Here is a 22,003-nt window from a genome sequence, read left to right as displayed (position 1 = left end):
TTGTACATCCTGCAGTTCTAGATTAATACTCCGAGTGGAACAAAATAAAGATATTACCTATTGCGTTTCTCAGAAAAAATAATAATTATAAGATGCTTCGAAAAGCTTGTGGTCCTAGACCAGGAGTCTTAACCAAGAGTTGCAAAAAACCCATGTACCACGCGTTGGTGGTTGCCTTGTTGAATATACTAAGGGCATCCTGTGCTTGTACACACACTTGTGCACGATAATATGTCCCTGCGTAGTTGACTGGTTTAACTTAAGTTCTTTCGCCGGTTCTTCTCAGGTCCGAGGTGCTAAATTCCGAACCGGTGGTAGATTTTTGACAATCAATAAGTAAGTGCAAACACTTCTATATTGAATAAAGATTTTTGACTTTGACTTTTGACTTTGAATGCGGAGATGAAAGCAACTGCTTCACGTAAATTATAGTGTAATCAGTAACAAATGATAATGTATCTATAATTAATTTAAATTCCACCTAAATTCACATTCAAACACTTTATCAAGAAATATATATACATTTAGTAAACTCATTTGTATTATTTAAAAAAAAAAGTCATTAGGGGCATTCTGCTCGTTGGCTTGGTACAGAGCGGTAGCTGTCGATACGATTTGTAAGTGGTTGCAATTTTAACTTGATATTGATAAAAGTATTTTTGTGTGTATAGCTGATTGGTGTTTTATTTAGGCATTGTTTTGTTATAAAATGTTTTAATAAAGTGTAAGATAATTTTAGATACGATTTTTTTTTCAGTAATTTCTGCTTCGAACTCCTAAATATACAATAAAGGAAGCCAGTTAGTCGGCTTTACCGACTAGTCGAAACATCTTTCATTTTAATGTAACTTAACAATAGTGTAGCTTACATGTACATCAGAATAACACATAGGTTATAATGCTTACCTACCTGATAATCAGCACCTAAAATGGAAGCGTGGCCGCGGGCGAACATTAGTAAAATCTGTTTCCTCATATTCTATTTTAAATTGAGGAAAATTGACTATTATATTATTGTGGTTTGCGATAGACTTTTGTCTGAAGTTGTAGTGTGGAATCCAGTTGTTTTTAACTGGACTTATAAAAAAATAAGTATATCAAAATCAAAATATTCTTAAATATTTCTTATATCTTATAATTATTCTTAAATATTATATAAAATATTCTTATTAAAGTAGTGTCGAATTTAATGTAAAGCTAAGATTTTACCGAGATTCTTCCGAGAAGTTCAAGCTAAAAACTTCAGTAGGTACTCTTTTCCACCATTTAAATTAGAGAATTTATCAATAAAGTACACTTAATAGTTTTAATATCCTACCTACGAGACGAGTTAGCGACGGTGGCAAGTCAGGAATGGATGGTTGCTGCCAGAGAGTAAGGTGTAATTCCTTGAAGGAGGCTTTTACCCGCCGGGAGTCTATACGACAAATCAATAGCACTCGGATTGTTCAATTAAATCCAATTGTTTTTATTTGGTTAATCTGATTGTTGGTGAAATAAAACTAGTTTTTTAACGGATTTAATCGGGTATATTAATTATTTTATTTTAACATCCCGACGTTTCGAGCACTTTGCAGTGTTCGTGGTCACGGGCAGACTGCAGTCTGACGCGATTAAATCCGTTAAAAAACTAGTTTTATTTCAATGTGTAATAATCGCGAAAATCTAAGACAACATTACTGATTGTTGTTTTTTTGTGTTGTATTATAATTTTGTGTGGAATTAAATAAAGCTGTAATAATAATAATAATAATATCCTGCCTAGAAATCAATGTGTACTAAGTCAACGCTTTTTTATCTTGAATATTATCTAGAAACTAGGATATTTTGATTTTGACCCTTGTGTCAGTAATTATACTGACTCACTCAAACCAGTACACGGCAATACATAGTACTGATATCTGCAGTGCCGGATCTACCATATTATGCCTTTTTGGGCTTCAGCCCAGGGCCCCGTGGATTCAAGGGGACCCAGCTATGTCAAGTCAAAGATAGACGATAATGCGAAAAAATCCATAACTTTATTAAATTAAACAGGTCGTATGGTTTCAAGTCTACGTTCAGATATGTTTTAAGTGGGCCTCTAAGTAGTGTTAGCCCAGGGCCCCTAAACTAACGGTCCGGCCCTGGATGTCTGGCGGTGAAATTGATGACTGTGTGGTGATTAGACCCAGAGTAACCTCCGAGAATTAATAAGGTATTTGATATTTCTGTGATTCCCAAATAAATAGATTCACTTGGTGGACAAACTGCAGTTCAGGAGTATTGTTGTGTTCCGATTTGATAGGTAAGTGAGCCAGTATAACAGGCACAAGTGACACATTTTAGGTCCCAAGTTTAGTTGGCAATGTAAGCAATGGTTAAGATTTACAGCGCCATTGTCTATGGGCGGTGATGACCACTTACCATCAGGTGACCCATTTGTCTGTTCGCCTACCAATATCGAATAAAAACTGACAATGTTTTACTTTTTGAGATTTCGTTTATTTGCGAATTATATGTATTTGTATCACAGTACTAATACTAGTCTGTTTATTTATATGTGAGGGTTAATCTCAGGAACTAATGTTCCAGATCCAGAGTATATTTTTCAATAGTAGAAAGCCACATTATTAAATGCTATTTATTGGGTTTAAATTAAATGTATATCATATCATTTTCTGTAGTAAATTGCATATTTTATAAAGTAGAAGTCAAGTCACGGCCTATTAACTTCCCACAGCTGGACTTAAACTAGGACGATTAGGACTATCAGGTAACCCAATTGCTATAAACGATATCATAAAAAAAGGTACAAAATAAAATAACCAATAACAATAAAACATTATTCATATTTATTAACAACAACCGATTTCATATTATTAACAATAATATCTATTATTACAAACTACTTAAAATTAATAAAAAACAAACGTTACATCACTACTTTAACGTAAACATTAGTTGGACAGCCCTTTTGAACTACAACGTACGACGCGCAATATAACTTTGCCGGTCTGAACTTAGACTCATTATAATTACCGACTTCAATGTTGATCATGTCAATAATCTTAATTTAGCTACCTTAATAGTAATATTATATACTTAAACCTTCTCCGGAACGTGACGCATCTTCTAGTATAATTTTTATCTATATTGGTTTAGCAGTTTTGTATATATGTATTTAAAAAAAGGCTAATTTTTTACGTTATAACGTCGCATATATAGATGAAGGCCTGTACGAAAAATCATGATTCATTGTCGCGTTCCACCTGAGCAGGCCGTGCGAAAGAGAGCGCGGAACAAGCGATAGAGAGGCACGATCGGCTTGACCGATGCGTCCGATCACGTAAAATTATCGCCCGTAAATCGACTTTACAGACAACCGATTTTTTATTAGTATATATTTATGTTATGTTCGTTAACAGTTTTGTTTAATTTAATCAATTAGATGTTTAATTCTGCGTTTCAATATCATTCCAAGATCCTATCTCAATTTCACTGGTAAGTATGAAATGGATTTGGTAATGAATGGGTAATGGATTTGGAGTATGGTAAGTTTATGAAGTCGTTATAATCTTCTAACCCGCTTTATTTTCTTAAAAACTACATCAGCCCACTTATGCCTAACTTCAGACCGGCCGGGTTATATCGCGCTTATTATAAACACACTCACTGACTTGACTGAAAGGATTGATACATCTGTTCACTCACGAAAGCCCACGTTAAATTATTGAGTATGGGTGACGTTCGTGTTCGTGTTTACTGTGTCTTAGTGTGCGTGGAACGACTAAGAGTACCGACAGCAATACAATACAAATTTAAAGCAAATGTTGTGCCTAACCTGCTACCCTTACAGCCCTAACGTATTCGACGACGTCCATTGCGGTTTGCTCTTGATACTTTAGTTAATAATTTTAAAATATAGTAAAAGACCAAAATTTTGTTTGTTCCTCAACTCCTGCGATACGAAGTGAAATGTTTAATCATCATTTCCCATATTGTGTTCAATTGAGTGTTTTTAACTTAGTCAAAACAGCAACAAGTCAGATAGTGTTGCCTACAACATTGCGATAAATTTGTTTTATTTTATTAAAACCTTCGTGAGTGAAGAGACAATACTTCAATTTTGGAAGGAAAATAGGTAAACGAACCTTTGGTATATTTATATTACAGTTCTTGATTAAAATTATATAACGTAAAAACGTATAATATTAACTAAACTAATCCAGTCTAATTTCATTTGACAATACATCGCAGCCATTTTGTTTTCGCCATCTGTCAATTAGCACAGATTATAAAATGAACAACAAAAAAACAAAATTTAATTTAATTTTATCGGATTGCACCGAATTATATATTAATTTTATTCAATTCATAATATTCATCGCAATAAGTATCTTAAATATACAATAAAAACATAACTATGCATATAACATATGTTCTAATATATTTATGAAGAGAAATATATGAAAACGTCAGAAAATCAAACACATTTACATCGTGTATGCGCTCTCAACTACGGGAATTAAGTTATGTCCCTTGTGCCTGTTATACTGGCTCACTCCTTCCAACCGGAACACAGATGTATTTCTGTTGAATATGTGTTGAGTGTAAATCACCAGACCACCCGACCACTACCACCGAGTAAACTATTTCACTCCAAGTTGTAACAGGCAGGATTTTCGAATCGACAACATATAAAAAAGTATATAGTCCAACGAAACAAACGTCATAAATTAATCATATATTTTTTAATGATAATAATATATCTGTATATAGGTCCGATAGACTTCAAATCGAGCACAGTACCTTTCTCGACGTAGACGCTCACTATAAAAGGATTTTGGAAAGTTCAACTTTGGAGGAAATGGGAGGGTGTTACTTTGTATATACGACTATTATACTTTTATCTACTTACTTCTGGAAACAGGCTGTCATGGTATGAGAAATGAGGACCATGTTGTGAGAAAGGTTTTGAGAATGAATGTGGATAAAGAGGTAGGGAACGACCCAAGAAACGATGGATGGATTGTGTGAAAGACGATATGGTTAGAAAGAATGTTACTTGTAAGATGATGTCCGACAGAGAAGTATGGAAGAAGAAGACACGCTGCGCCGACCTCGAGTGAAATTGGGATAAGGGCAGGAGGATGATGATGATGACTTCAATATCGCACCATTTATTCGATCGCAAAACTCGTTACCTCAACAGACGATCTAGTTATAATCTAATATAATCTCAAGGTCAAGTTGTTTACCCTTTTTCCTTCTACGATTTATCCCGCAGTTAGTTGAAATGTTCCAAAATATAAACACAAATTAAATGTATTCTGATTTAAAAGAGAAAGGTTCATAGTTACAGTAACTTTGAGTTTATATATAACTTATTCCAACGGAGTAAAGATATAGAAAAACCTTAGGTTTACATATTTCATGAGAACAGTTTATGATTGATATATCTTTAATTTTTATATACTAGCGACCCGCCCCAGCTTCGCGCGGGTGTGATGCTGATACTAAATATACTACAGAATGTCTTACAACGTTCACAGTTTTTCAGTCGTAAGACAATACAAACCGCTACGTCCCTGCGTTTTAAATCTGTAATATCTTAGAAAATATTCATTTAAATTACACGCTGTAAAGGGCCGCATTGATCTATATTAAATGCACAATGTATTTAAGGTACTTGATTGGATAAGGATTAATGCTGTATTGCTTAAAATCGCTTCGAAAATAAGCCATTATTTCTCGTAAAAAGTAAAGGATAAGAAATTGTTATTGTGGGTTATCTCTGTGAGATAAACATATACCATCACGGACTTTTTTGTAGACCTTTTTAAGGTGTACAACACTGTAGTACAATGTTTTTATCTATCTCGTAGGGTTCAGCCAGCGTTTGCAATGTAAGCGCAAAATAATGTGTTTATTTACGACATCACATTAGAAACCTCTAAAGTTATCAGTGTTTCTCTACTATATTGTGCATGTATTATACATATAAACCTTCCTCTTGAATCAATCTATCTACTAAAAGACGCCGCATCAAAATCATAGACAGGGACAGACAGCGGGAAGCGACTTTGTTTTAAAATAGGTAGTGATACTTATATTTATTTAAAAGTTCCGATAACAACTTCGTCCACATTCAAAACATAGATCATTAAATATTTTGACCGCAGACTTGGACTAGGAGGCTAACCCTCCGACCAAGCGTACGTACCAGTTTAGTTTGGGTTCGTATAAAAATGCCGTTACGAACTCTAAAAAATCTTCTGGGGAAGTAAATCGTATCAACGGAGGACTTACTATCGATAAGTAATATTGTTGCTCAAACAGCTGTTTTAAGATTTCATGACGTTGAAGTATGATTTGGGTGACGTCATCGATTTTCAAACTAACCAATGAACGAGCGGTATCTAGTACGGAGCTATGATATCAACCAATGGCATCACGTCAATTCAAGCTGAAAGCTTTTTTATTTTATTTATCTGTAGTGGTCCTGTGGTTGGATTAGTCTTTTTATTTATTATTTATTCAATTGTTTTAAGCATTTCATAACATTTTGTATCAGGTGTGGTTGTAGGGGTTTGTGCAAGCCCAAGGGTAAGGTAACTCACACTCATCAGATATTCCAACGTTAAGCAGCGGTATTGTTGTATTCCGGTTTGAAGGGTGAGCCAGTGTAATTACATGCACAAGGGACATGACGTCTTAGCTCCCTTAGCCTTAGGTTGGTAGCGCAATGACGATGAAAGGAATGGTTTGGGCGGTGGTGATCACTTACCATCAGGTGGCCCATTTGCTACCGCCTACCCATACAGGTACTGTAACTATAAAAACTTTCTCTTCTAAATTCTAATCACAACGGATCCAATTTTAATGACCATCAACGCGTCCTATCTATGCGTTCCTGGTTTTCTATTCACGAGACAATCTATCAAGCGATCAATAAATATCTCTACAATAGTTACATTAAAGAAATAATAATTTTAGATACATTTAATGTTATGTAATGTGGATTCTAGTACATCTCACTGGTGTAATGTTACAAATTGTAACATTACACCAGTGAGATTCCCTTGAGACTGACCGCCGTGACCTAAATCAGACTGGACGATATCATCATTCGTATTGCCTAGTTCGCCTAGATAGGCTAAACAGATTCATCTTAAATGCATAGTCGAGCCCGTACTGTTTTGTCAAAACCCTTTCAGTGGTTAGTAATAGATTGCCAAAAAAAAAAGAAATAGTCCCGCTGAGTTTCTTTCGCCGGTTCTTCTCAGGTCAGGGTGTTTCGTTTTCCGGACCGGTGGTAGTGTTTAATTTGACCATCAATAAGTAAGTGTAATGCTTCTATATTGAATAAAGGAATTTGATTTTGAGCATTGAGACTCCCGACGCTCGGAGTTACCATTATTTTAATTAGTAATGTCTCGTATATGACATTGAGTCTCATATTATACCAGTGATATCAAAATCACCCTGTATATTGTTTTTAAATTATATATATCGAGACTATCTGTATTAACTTTGCCGTTTCATAGATTCAAGACATTTGTAAAAAATACATTGGTAGAGACGGCATATTATTCGATACAAGATTATATTGATGTTAAAAAAGCGTGGAGTTAATGCTCGTTGACTTCCAGGCAGGAGACATGACATACATATATAATTGTATTTAACTAACATGACTGTATTTTTAAATGTTGAAAAAGAGTAACTACTGAGTTTCTTGCTGGTTCTACTCAGTAGAATCTACATTCAGAACCGGTGGTAGATTTACTTTAAATAGTTCGTTAAATGACGATTCAAAAGTGCTTGTAAAAGCCTACTCGATTAAAGTATATTTTGATTTTGATTTCGAGGTGTTAATATGTTATATAACCCGTGCCAATAAAGAATATATTTATAAACGGCGGCCGATCTCGTTATCTCGCGCTATTTAGTCATAACTGATGGTTGTGATGTGATGATGTCAACACTGATGGTTTGGAAAACTGAAACCTCTTCAAACTAATTGAAATCAAACAACATAAAATTAATTAATAATCGACTTATTTTCATTGTATTTATTATTAATATGTGTAATATTTAATAGCCATTCGGGGTCCTAACCCCTAGGGCAGGGCCGGATCTACCATATGGCTTTTTGGCAAGTCAAAGTCAAAAATAGACGATAATGCGAAATAATCCATAACTTTATTAAATTAAACAGGTCGTATGGATTCAAGTCTACGTTCAGATATGTCTTAGGCGGGCCCCTAAGTAGTGCTAGCCCAGGGTCCTCTAAACTTACGGTCCGGCCCTGCCCTAGGGCCAGTGCATGCCCTTATAGTAAAGATACACTCCGTAAAAAAACTCATTACGTAATCTACGGTGATACGCCATTTTGTCGCGCGTATCATATGTATGTCAATTATTATATTTTCCCAATATCACTATCAGACAACTCACTCTCACTCAACTGTAGTTTAGAGTGTAATCTCATAGAATAGTGCCGCAGTTCTCAATGACTAATGTGACCACGCGTCCCGTTTTAAGTGCGGGAATTCCTGTTTTCAAACTACGTGCCCCACTAAGATTTGCCTAACTCCTACGCGTACGATACCAACCGTAGAAATTTAACTTTAAAAGAAATGCCGTTATAAATAAATACTCCATGACCTTGAAAACGAAGACTACCAAATGCTCAATTAGTACCAGGGATCCTATTTACCGGATTTAAAAAAAAATATAATTTTATTTTCAGACTTTTTGGTATTAAATATAATCACGGTAAACTCTCTTCAAGTATGACGCTATGCCAAATAAAATCATAATATTATTTGATATCGGATGCGGTTGCGGTTTCGGATAGATTTTTAATTCGGACAACATCCCTGGTTAGTAGTACTAGCCATAACGGTGCTTCGTTATCTTGCCATCCAATCTTGATATTTATTCTCTAACACATAAGGTAGTTAGTTCAAAACCTTCCGTCTTCTCACACATCGCGCATGCGTTAATAAAAACGTCGAATCTGTGCATTTAATTTATATTAAACAATATAATTAACGATATTATTATAAATCTCGATATTTAGCGTCGTAAATTAAAGCTATATTTAAACTTACGCTTAAATCAACTACGTTTAACGGATGACTCATCGTGATCCAAACATTAAAACTGTCTCATATAATGAGCCACTGGTTAATTGACTTCGGATCAAACGAAATAGTAGAACGGGTACAGGTATCGCCACCATCCACCGTTGTTCTCTTCCTCGGGTGCTTTGTCGCTGTCTCCCTCTTGCACGCCTGACGAATTCTGAAAGAAAGAGATGAATATTGATCCAACGTCTCGTTTTCGATTGGACAAACATTATCTACGGACGCTAATAATTATAATCGACTAGCTGTGGACTTTCAAACAAAGATCGAAGCCCCGTTTTACCCCCATACGGGTGTAGTTTCGTAAAATCATGGATTAATCAAGCTCCTTTGTCTATGGGCGGTGGTGACCACTTACCATCAGGTAGCCCATATGCTCGTCCGCTAACCAATGCCATAAAAAAAACCTTGAAATTTGCCTGGTAGGTTTCTTATAGGTTGTAGACATCCGCAAAAAACGAATTTCTAAATCATTTTATGAAATTCCCTAAGGGAGTAAAACGGGGGTTCCGACCCCCGTTTTACTCCCTTAGTAAGTTCCTCCCTTAGTTTGTGTTTAATAAATTTCTCGCATGTAAAGCAGGTTCAAATAGTCACGTTATAAATTACCAAAAAGCCACGTTAGCCTACCTTATCACTCCTCGACGTATCCTCCCCCCCATTCGTCTGAACGCTGACTTCACGCTTCGCGGGTACTTTATTGACTTTATCGTCAACATCATCTTTGATCGCGTTGCTGTTTATACAATAGTTTTTTATTAGGTACTCTTCAGTCTGCGACCCCTGGTCTTGAGTTGTAACGCCATTCTCCATTTCCGGTCCTTGTTTTGAAGACTGGAACAGAATATATTAACCAAAATCAAAATAACACTTATGTGGTAACGGTACGGTACGGTATGCTGAAGAATCGGAGAGGGTACCGCTGTTTTTTTAGTAGGTATTTCGGTGTAATTGGGTGGACAAGTCGTCCGGCGAGTCCCATACGTATTTAATTGGGGGGGGGGGCACTTTACGTGGGGAAAACACGTAATGCGTTTTTTCTATTGAATAAAGATAATTTTGATTTGGTTTCCATGTATATGTATATTTCTCTACATATAACTTTCATACGCTATGGAACTTTATATTGGTACAAATATTCCACCATCTTTGGTCGTTTTCCTATTCTCACCTCCATATCTTGCTCTTTGATTTGAACAGCTTGCTCGTTGTTGACTTGATCTGGACCGAAAGGTACGAAGTCTGGGATGTCCTGGAAAAATAATTATATGTGTTTAAATCTGTACTTCTTAACGCTGAAGTATTATTGAAGGAGCTAACGTGTTTTCTACAGCTCTAAATACAATTTTATTTGATTGGTTTACATATATTATCGTTATATATAGTATATATACTCAATTCCAACCGTAAGAGGAAAAAGCTTAATAAACAAAATTTGACAGCAATTTGACGCGATATCATTGGTTTAGAGCTTAATTAGTCTATGATATTCATTATGGATTTGCGAAAAAATTGCGTTTTGAACGTCGACGAGACTGATATAGAAATTTTGGAAGTCAAATTTAAGTGGATATGAGTAGTTAAGTGTAATAGTGTTGTATTATAAATAAAGATATATTAATCATAAACTCTCAGTAGTGCACAATATAGCCGAGTTATTAGCGAACCGCATGAAATACGTAAATCTAAGGTTTGTTTATCTTTTTTCCTACTTACATTGGAATAGGCTATAGGTATGGAACTCCGTAACCGTATGCGAAGCTATCGGATATCCGAAACAAAAAAAAATCAAAAATGCAAACGCAACCAATACAAAAAAAATGTTTATCATAATTTTATTTTTGCACAGTTTGACACTTGTTTACTCTTAATGTTTTTTTACTATACCAAGTTATAGCCCAGAAATAAAGTCGAACTGTTAAATTGTAATATTATCTTTAACAAGTTCCTATAATAGAAAACATGAGCTGTGAGCGCAGATGGGCAGTAGTGGGGGGGGGGCAACGAGCGAGAGGCACCTGCGCGGGGCGGCGCGCGGCCCAGGCGCGGTAGTCGGCGGCGGCGCGGCGCATGCGCTGCAGGTAGGCGGGCGCGGCGCGGCTGGAGGCCCACGCCGCCACGCCGCCCGGCATGCCGCCCACGCCCGGCTCGTCGTAGTACGTCAGCACGAACTCCATGCCCGGCTGGAAGATGCGCGTCGATTGTTTATAACACTAATACTTTTTTGTTACCAACACTTTGGGAGCTGAGAAGTTATGTCCCTTGTGCCCGTGACAAAACAATACTATACTTACTTGGTGGTAGTGGTACCACCCACTCAACATATTCTACCGCCAAACGACAGTACTGAGTATTGTTCCGATTTGAAGGTTGAGTTAGCCAGTGTAACTACAGGCACAAGGACATAACATCTTAGTTCCCGAGGTTGGTGGCGTGTTGGCGGTGTAAGGAATGGTTAATATTTCCAACCTCCATCAGGTGACCCATTTACCGGTCGGCGTACCAATTTACCTATACACACCAAAACCAAAAAGTATTCGGCGATACAATGAGTACTTAAAGTAACGACCAAATAAAAATATACGTAAAGGTAAAAATTTAATTTTTCCAAGAGTTATGAGTCGGTAATGGCAATTAATAAAATATAATAAAATCTTAGTTCTCATGTCTAATATTATCCGGAGTACCTATTACACTTACGCTATCAGAATGACATGGGACCTGTCAAAGTTAATCGAAAATGACAGCTCTCAAAGGAAGGAGCGTTAGCAAAAAAAAATGTTCTAAACAATAAAACGACTCAAATAAAGCCTGTAACAGGTTATCGTTTTAACAGATTATGTTTATTAATTATGTATTTTAGGAACTGTTTATATGTGTATGCGATTGTCTGTTCCAAAAATTCGCATGGGTTCTATCAACTAAGGTAAAAAGGCAATGACTACCTTTTCAGTACCATCCACGCTCTTGACCACCATGTGGCTCCAGTACTCCGCAACACGTATCGCGTGCTTCGTCTCCGGCACGTCAGGGTGTTCGCACGACTTCGATACGATTATATAAACTTTATTTTGTACATCTCCGGTCTTTTCTTTCGCGTTGCCCTCTAATGATTTCCTTTTCGCTTTCGCGAGCACGTTCTTCTCGAACGTCGGTAACGCTTCGGGCGTTTTCGTTTTATCTTTTGTCGTGATGTCGAATTCCTTGTGACGTCTTATGTAAACATAATCTCGGTTCGCGAACAGTCGCTGAAATTTCATTAATAATAACACAATTTAGTTCAAGCGATGTCAAAACAGTTACATTAAAAGCAGAAAAAAATAATGTTAAGAATTATGATGTTGTCGCTATTAGTACCGATAACTTAAACATGTAAGAGAAGTCGAGTTCAAAGATCCTGAATATTGTGACGTATTTAATGATTAATTTAATAACAATTTTTGGAATTAAATTTTAAGTAATTGTTAGTTTAAATAAAGCTTAAACACAGAAATATTGAAACTTTAAGCTAGTTAAACCCCATGGGATTCGAACCCGGGTTCTCGAATCTTCAACCGTACAAGCTAGCATTAGACGAGTCACTCACCGGCCACAGCACCTCCCAGTGCAGCACCGCTTGTCCGGGTACGCCACGGGCGTCACGTTGCACCACAGCCAGAGCCGCGACCGCCGAGTCCCACGCGCGACGATAAGCGCCATCTATTTGCACAGCTGCGAAATCACTGGCCGCCACTTCCGGATAACGACCGTAAACTGGAAAAAAAAATTATACATTCATTTCATTCATTAACTACCAGCAATTACTACCAGCAAATATTTACCAGCTGTAAATTTCCCACTGCTGGGCTAAGGCCTCCTCTCCCTTTGAGGAGAAGGTTTGGAGCATATTCCACCACGCTGCTCCAATGCGATTTGGTGGAATACACATGTGGCAGAATTTCGTTGAAATTAGACTATTAGACTAATTAGAATATTCTTATTAATTAATTAATACCTCGTTAAAATAATATTATTTGCCCAGGCGAGCACCACGGAATCTTTCTATGACCTTAATTTGTGTTTATAACTCACAAATTACAGAAATCCAGAAGTTCTGCCACGTGTGTACGTGATGGAATAATCTCCAAACCATCTCCTCAGAGGGTAAAGAAGGACTTGGCCCAGCAGTGGGGAATTTATAGCCTTTATAATATATCTAGCCTAGAAAGTCAACAAGCATTAACTCCACGCTTTTTTATCATCTATTTAATCTTGTATCGAATAATATGCCTTCTTTTTTAATATACTCTTTACAAATGATTTGAATTTATGAATGTAAATAAAAAACATATTTCTTGGTGGTAGGGCTTTGTGTAAGTCCGTAGGGGTACCACCGACTCATCAGATATTCTGCCGCCAAGCAATACTCGGTATTGTTGTGTTCCGATTTGAAGGATGAGCGAGCCAGTGTAACTACAGGCACAAGGGACATAACATCTTAGTTCCCAAGGGTGGTGGCGCATTGAAGCAAGAGATGGTTAATATATCCAACAGCGCCAATGTCTATGGACGGTGGTGATCACGTAACATCAGTTGGTCCAATACCGGTCCGCCTACATATTACATAAAAAAAAAACATTGAAAAACTAACAAGAACAGTTTCCCGCGCTTTTGTTTTGACATTTCACGTCACAGATAACGAATTACGTAAGTATTTAAGTATGTCACGCTCGTGTTATGATTAATATGTTAATAGATAAGGTAATTACATAATCTAGTGGAAATTCATACATAAACTAACTGAACGCCCCGGCTTTATCCGAAATTTATATAACACAAATTACCAAACCCCGTTTTACCCCCATAGCGTCTCATTAAATCCTTTCTTAGCGGATATCTACAGCCTTTAAAGATACCTGCCAAAATTCAAGTTTGTAGATGTAATAGTTTCTGCGATTTTGTATATGTAGATAAATCAGCTGTTAATATATTTAAAACTCATGTCAAATAAAAAAATGATTAAGAAAAAAAACCCGATAAAATGATTATTATATGTGGATATGTAGTTTGTAATGATAACACTTCACCCCCTCCCCCTCCTTACCCCAATTATTACTAATCATCAGGTGGTCTATAGCTGTGTTGCAGAACTATCGATAGCTTGACTATCGATAGTTGATCCCGAAAACTATTCAGGATATCGATAGTATCGTTTTGACCAATACTATCGATAGTATCGATGGCTTTCCGTGAGCAATACTATTGATAACGGCGATACTATCGATAGTATCGATAGTTTTGGACTATCGATAAACAGTGAATGAATTTGGGAAAAGGATAATGACGAAGTCATCGACGAAGAAGGACATCGACGGTCGTATGCAATTATGTAAATTTTACACTTCTATATTGTCGTTACATGGCTTACTAAATAACTTATCTTGAGAAAGTAATACTATCGTAAAATAACTGGCTATCGATAGTACAAAACTATCGATAGTATCAATAGTACCAATACTATCGATAGTATTGCCACGTGACAATATCGCTACTAACGCTAACACCTTCACTATAGATAGACCACTAGATAGATAGTCCACTATCGATTGTCTATCGATAGTGGACTATCGATATGCAACACTAGTCTATAGTCTGAATAATCTAATGCTTAAACATAAAAATATTAAATAATGCGAGTCATTGCGACCGTGAGTTTAGAGTCTCGCTTAACGTTAACAACTACGTGGGCCATTCATTTATTACGTAAGACTATTTGCACTTATTTCTGATTCCCCCCCCCCTCCCTATTATAAGAAAAAGTAAGAATAGGCCGACCCCCTGCCCCCCTGTTCAATATATTTTACGTAAGTATCTAAAGGAAAAAATGAATACAAGTTTGGTTTATTTTAATGTTTATGTTTCAAAGAATCCATTTTTTTTTAAATATTTATTTGTTATTTCAAAGGTACTAATTATATTTATTTTTTGGCGCGCCCGTTGCCATGGAAATGGAAACATTGCTTTATACCTGTACGCATCCGAGCGAACCTCGACAATCAAACCTTTTTCAATTAATTTTAACATTGCGCATTTTTTTTATCTTACGTTAAAACTATCGAGACTCCTTCCCACCCCACAAGAAAACATAAGACATGGTCGGTCCCCTCCCCCAAAAATCGTCTTACGTTATGAATGAATGGCCCCCGTATCATAAAACAAAGCCGCTGCCCTTCGTCTGTCCGTTTGTCTGTAGACCGCGATAAACTCAAAAACAATTTTCAACAACGGAGTGATTCACGAGGAAGGTTTATAATTATTGTGTAATTCTTGAATGTCAAAGGATTAAAAAATTGATAAATACATATTACTCAATACAAGATTATATTAAAGAAAAAAGAGTGGAATTAGTATTTATTGATTTCTAGGCAGTATATATTAAAATATGATTAAACTCAAACTCAAATTCCTTTATTCAACATAGAAGCATTACACCTACTTATTCATGGTCAAATTAAACACTACCACCGGTTCGGAAAAAGGAACACCCTGACCTGAGAAGAACCGGCGAAAGAAACTCAGCGGTCAAATTAATTATATACATAATTGTATATGAATAGAAACAGCCAGGAGGCGATCGTTTCATTCCCAAGGTGTGCTATCAAACATAAACTCACTAATTGTATAGTAACCTTTCGCACACAAACGTTCCTTAACATTTTTTTTTTAATTTGGCAATTGAAGCATTTTGAACGCTTTCTGGTATCCTGTTGTAGAAGCGTACACATTGCCCCACAAAAGAGTTACTGACTCTATGCAGTCGAGTAGCAGGAGTAACAAGATTGTGTTTGTTCCTTGTACCAATGTTATGAGAATCACATTTTCTCATAAAAACATAAATATTTTTCCGTAAATACAAAACATTACAGAATATATATTGAGAAGCAACAGTTAATATCTTAATTTCTTTAAATTTATACGTTAATGTTTCTTGATGATTATACATTACTGACATACACTGTAATTAAAATAGTGGAAAGGATTAACTACTGAGTTTCGTGACGGTGCTTCTCGGTAGAATTTACATTAACCCGGTAGTAACTTTGCATTCAATTGAACATTGTACCATGACGATTCAAACGTACTTTTATGAGACTACTTGAATTTGACTTATGGCTGGTAGCAATGGAATTCTTCCTTCCTTCATAAAATTGTATGTTTCCAAAAGCATTTCTTCTTCAGGGGATAGGACCTTCTAGTACAAATTAATTACTATGTCGTTTAAGAGACCCTATGTCGTTTTAGGGACCCCCAACGTCTATCAAATAAATTATGATGATCTCTTATGCACAAATAAACAAACTCACATTCGAATTTATAATATTAAGTTAGGATTTCCTTTCGAGTTACTCCTCCTGCCATTAAAATAAATATTGGACAACATCACAAACATCACTCTGATCCCAATGTAAGTAGCTAAAGCACTTGAGTTATGGAAAATCAGAAGTAACGACGGTACCACAAACACCGAGAGCCAAGACAACATAGAAAACTAATGGACTTTTTCTTCATCGACTCGGCCGAGAATCGAGCCCGGGACCTCGGCGTGGCGTACCCATGAAAACCGGTGTACGCACTACTCGACCACGGAGGTCGTCATATCGCCGTCGTCAGGTCGAAATGTACAATCTATTAAAGCAACTCATACTGAATATAAAATTATACCTTTGTAAGCGTATAATCCTTTCCCTGGTTTGTACTCCTTCCTCCATATGATGACGTCATCCGTCTCCATATACGGAACCCACCCCTCGGATGAGTCCTTTTTCGCCGTTGGTTCTTTACATCTTAAAATAAAAATTAAATACCTTTGTTTATGTATGTTGTTTTTATGGTGATAACAGTCGGACTGTCAAATGGGCTACCTGATCGTGTTTTTATGGGGAAAGCTACGATAATAGGAATTAATAAAATTTCATAACCCTCACGATGGCCGTTCTCGATTCCAATCTTTGCCGTTATCATAGCACAGTAGAGGCCATCTTGACTTTATGTCGTTTATTATATGACCACTTCTCCGCTAATTGGAAAATCGCCCCAAATTTTTTTTATATAATAGGCCTTGTCATTACTGAATTATGTTTGTGTATTTATAACGACAATATGTTACCTATTCTTGGTCTACCATCGCTCATTTAGTATAATATTCAATTGAAAGCCCGTTTTAGTAGGTACCACCTACGCATCAGATATTCTACTGTCAAATAGCAACGCATAAATACTGTTGTGTTCCGATTTGAAGGGTGAGTGAGCCAGAGTAAGCACAAGCACAAGGGACATAACATCTTAGTGCCCAAGGTTGCTGGCAAATAGTTGACGTAAGGAATGGTTAATATTTCTTACCGTCAGGTGGCCCATATGCTCGTCCGCCAGCCAATGCCATAAATATATATATATACATATAAAAATATTTTTATTTTATCATATTCTTACCCACAATATGTTACGCCAGCCTGTTTCCTGTCGATCGCGAGACGCTTCCCGCACCTCGTGCAGTACAGCGTCATCTGGACGAGATTCTGGGCATTATCTAATTCCAGTAATAAATCCTGTCGACGAAAAAAAGATACATGTATAGTATATAACTCTTCTGTTAGTCCACTTCTGCGAAATCGCCGAATTGATTTTGATGATTTTTCTTGTATCTGGTGGCGCTGCAGTTGGAGTTACAATTTTATTTATGGGTGAGTAAAGTCTGGGCTGGCATCTTGTATTAGAAAATATTTATCATGCTGTCATATATATTTTACTTTGATATACTTCGATAGATTTGAATTGGTGATCATTTGGAGACTAATCATCTGTTTTTAATTAAGAACCCACAACAGTAATACGCCTGATTATTACATCCTTGGTCATATATTGGACTCATGCATGATCAGGGAACCAACTTTCAGTTGCTCAAGTAAAGGTAGATGGAGGGGGGCGAAAATGATAAAAACTGTTATATATATAATGTAGCCAGCGAGCATAGGCAGCATAGCTGGCACTTGGACCTGGCTCTTTTTTTGAGGGTTCCCAGGTCATATTGATTCAGAAAAATTTAAGGCCTAAGTCAGTTTCACATAGTGTGTCTAGAAATTGGCACTCATGGGGACTATAGAACAGGTTTAGAGATATTTTTTTATGTTATAGGGGGTAAACGAGCAGGAGGCTCACCCGATGGAAAGTGATTACCCCCGCCCATGGACATCTGCAAGACCAGGGGGTTACAGGTGCGTTGCCAGCCTTTAAGAAATAAGTACGCTCTTTTCTTGAAGGTTCCCAAGTCGTATCGGTTCGGAAAAACCGTCGGGGAAAGCTGGTTCCACAGAGTGGTTGTGCGAGGCAGAAAATGCCTTAAAAATTGCGCTGTTGTGGATTTACGTACATCTAAGTGGTGCGGGTGAAATTTAGAATTTTGACGAGATGTCCGAAGGTGAAATTCAGCTGCCGGGATTAATCCAAACAATTCCTCGGAACACTCCCCGTGGAAAAATCGGTAGAAGATGCAGAGTGATCCAACGTCTCTACGCAAAGCCAAAGGATCGAGCAGATCAGAAAGGGCTTGATCGTCGATAATTCGAGCTGCTCCACGTTGGATACGGTCAAATGGAAGGAGCTGGTACTGGGGAGCACCCGCCCAGTGGTGAGAGCAGTACTCCATGTGAGGCCAAATTTGCGCCTTGTATAGTCTTAGGCGATGGGCCGACGTGAAATACTGTCTTGCCTTGCTGAGCACACCAAGCTTTTTTGATGCCAATTTGGCTTTGCCTTCCAATTGAAGGAACTAAACGAGACTCGAAATATCAACGCCAAGTATTCCGATACTAGCTGGCAGCTATCGGAATGTTCTCGAATCGTTGAGATACGAAGAATGGTGTTTTTTTGGCGATTAACGCGCAAACTTGCGTGTTTTTGGGGTTGAAATGGACTAGATTTAGCCAGCCCCAGTTCGAGACTTCGTTTAACGAAGACTATCAACGTATGAGGTATCAACGGTACTGTCGTCTGCATAGCAGTGAATGTTCCTGATTTGCAACAAGTCATTGATATGCAGAAGAAACAGAGTGGGTGACAGAACGCAGCCTTGTGGAACACCAGCGTTGACGAATTTTTGGTCGGAGCATGCACCGTCGACAACGTTGATGCTCCGATCTGCCAAAAAGCTGGTAATCCAATTGCATAATTTCCCGGGAAGCCCATAGGAAGGAAGCTTCGAAAGAACGCTTTGTGCCACACACGATCGAAGGCCTTCGCTATGTCCCCCTTGCTCTCAACTGCTACCGCCCATTTATGAGTAATGTAAACTAGAAGATCACCGGCTGAGCGACCACACTGCTCTAATGCAGGTTGTATACCTGTAGTAGATTCTTATCTTTAACATGTAAGTTTCCTTACAATGTTTTCCATCAACAACCAGCATAAGATGAATTGAACGTAAGTGAATAATTGAATTTAAGTGAATATATCAGTGGTACGCCAGTTGGAACTCAAAATCATCGGTTAGGATGCACATCTTCTATCATCGTCATAATGATTTATTTTAAATTGATTTCATACTGTTAATATGTTATTTCTGTTATCTCACAATATTTTTAGGAATATTCTGTGTCTATTTTTTTAATTAAATTAAATAGTAACACTTTAATTCAAGATTTTTTGTAAAAATATTTATTGGTTTTCGTGTGAATATTCAAATTAAAAAACTTTATTAATATTATAAATGGATAAATAACTCTGTCGGTCTGTTTGTCTGTCAGTTATCACCGCCAAATCTCTGAACTAAACTCAATGAAATTTGTTACGAAACAAGCTCAAACCCTATAGAAGGATATAGGCTACTTTCTTATACCTCGACGACAATCTAAAACGCGAGTAAAGGCACTTGCAATTAGTATTTAATAATGAAATGACAAATAACAGGAGGTTTTTATAACACAAAAACATACATTAAAAATTTATAATGTATATATGTTATGATAATAAATAACATTGTTGCAATCAGTTGTTTTTTCGACAAACACTGAAGCCAGTATTAACAGGATATTTTTTTTTTTTTTTAACTTCTTATAAAACTATTCGACAACTGTAAAGTTTAAATTTTTCTTGTTTCAACATACACTACTATATCTTTTATATACGACACGAATATAATAATATATTTATCACCTGTAATTCACCGTCCGATATCCCTTGATCGCAGCTAAACGAACCGTCATGACTTTTATAAGCCGCTGTCGCGGACAACAACAACGTCCGTTTTGGACGTAATATCGTGTGTCTGAAACGTTGAATCACTTCTCGAACACCACGATCACGTATACACCTTCTCACAACAGTACTGAATATGTATTTATGCGTCCACGCACTCCATAGTCTCATCACCCCCAAGTCTCTCAATATGAATCTAAATTTTGTCGTAGACATGCTAACTCGCTTATGCAGACACCGGTTTTGTTAAATAACTTTATTTAGTGTCGGAATTACATCGTACATTCTACATTTGACTATATTTGTTTCTCATTTAGATAAAAATGTATGAACGTGAGTTAAGGACGATTGCGAAATATAACCTCTGGAGTGTCAATCATATTTGTTGACAGCTGTTCATGATGTTGCCATTACACATTATTTAACCCTTTTTTGTATAAAATCTACAACATAGATTTAGATTTTATGATTATAAGAAAATACCTATTTATATCTTTACAGGCTACATCATTAAATTATTTGTTACTAACTTAAAAGACTGCAGATCCTTAAGTCTAAATATATTTTCAATAAAAGTCCAAAGGACTGACCTTTGGACAAGTGGGCAACGTTAACTCTCTCGTGCCTCGGCAAGACGTTGGCTCTGCAACCTCATCCTGTACGTGTTCGCTCTATCCTGGATAGCTATCCCATCGGATTATGGATATACAAAGGTGACCAGGTAGTTTAATGAATCCTCGATGGCTATCGAAGTTAGTCACATTAGACTTTATCTGTAAATTTTTATTTGTAAGATTGCATTGATTGTTGTGCCACTTGTAAATCGAATATGTTAAGAATATTGTTATTATAATAATAAATAACATATATAAGAAGTGTTTTTAGCTTAAACATAAGCGGTTTTCTAATTTATTAAATAGGAGAAAAACTTCAATATTTTCAGAAAGTTGAAGCTTTAAGTCTTTCTTGTTGATTCTCTTTGTTAGAATCTATTTTTTTTAAATCAAATAATTTTATCACATTTTAGTCAACTTGTATATATATCTAAGTAAGTTAATAAACTATGAGTTGATATTTTTTTCATTACTCTATAAACTTAATACATTAATTTGATTACATCGTCTAAAAGTATTACTTAATCTTGCTTTTGTATCTAGTTGTATCCTATCATTATCTTAGGTCATTGGTTCACCTAGTTGAAGGACATCCTCCAGTGTATTTGCTGATTCGTATCGGTGGATTTGATAACAACAGTGTAGTAAATTACATAATTACATAACATATTACTAGTTAACGTTAATTAAACTTTTTTATTTTGATACGCTATTCAAGTTCAATGTAATCTTTCGTAAATTATAAACTATTTCAGCGTACATAAAGTTGTAAATATTTAATTTTAATAAAACATAACTATTCCTTATAGGAACGTGTATTTCTGATATTATTTATGGAATGTGGGATATTATAATATTAACATATACAATATTATTTTTCAATATATTTTTAAGTAAAACCAATAAAAAAAGCTGAAATATTATCATACCCGCATTTAAATTATCCTTTATAATAATATCAATTGGACTTTTATTTTCAATAAATACTTGGTGTATATTTTTAATGGCAATACTGAATTTTTT

At 36.3% G+C, this 22,003-nt stretch overlaps 1 protein-coding gene across 1 annotated transcript; it reads right to left on the bottom strand.

Annotated features, from left to right (window-relative positions):
• Positions 1–9,065: 9,065 nt before the first annotated feature.
• Positions 9,066–20,729, bottom strand: LOC125074690. Its single transcript, XM_047686077.1, has 9 exons — positions 20,325–20,729; positions 17,607–17,722; positions 16,839–16,960; positions 12,724–12,890; positions 12,083–12,385; positions 11,156–11,320; positions 10,309–10,389; positions 9,768–9,971; positions 9,066–9,294 (listed from the first exon to the last, which is right to left on the bottom strand). Exons 1-9 carry the CDS (start codon positions 20,580–20,582, stop codon positions 9,193–9,195), a joined length of 1,518 nt encoding a protein of 505 aa, XP_047542033.1. The 5' UTR covers positions 20,583–20,729; the 3' UTR covers positions 9,066–9,192.
• Between the last annotated feature and the right edge of the window lie 1,274 nt (positions 20,730–22,003).

This window comes from Vanessa atalanta, chromosome 28 (assembly GCF_905147765.1).
Source record: "Vanessa atalanta chromosome 28, ilVanAtal1.2, whole genome shotgun sequence".
NCBI classification, from domain to species: Eukaryota; Metazoa; Arthropoda; class Insecta; order Lepidoptera; family Nymphalidae; genus Vanessa; species Vanessa atalanta.
The sequence above is the reverse complement of the archived record's forward strand: the minus strand, read 5'-3'. Positions and strand labels throughout refer to the sequence as shown.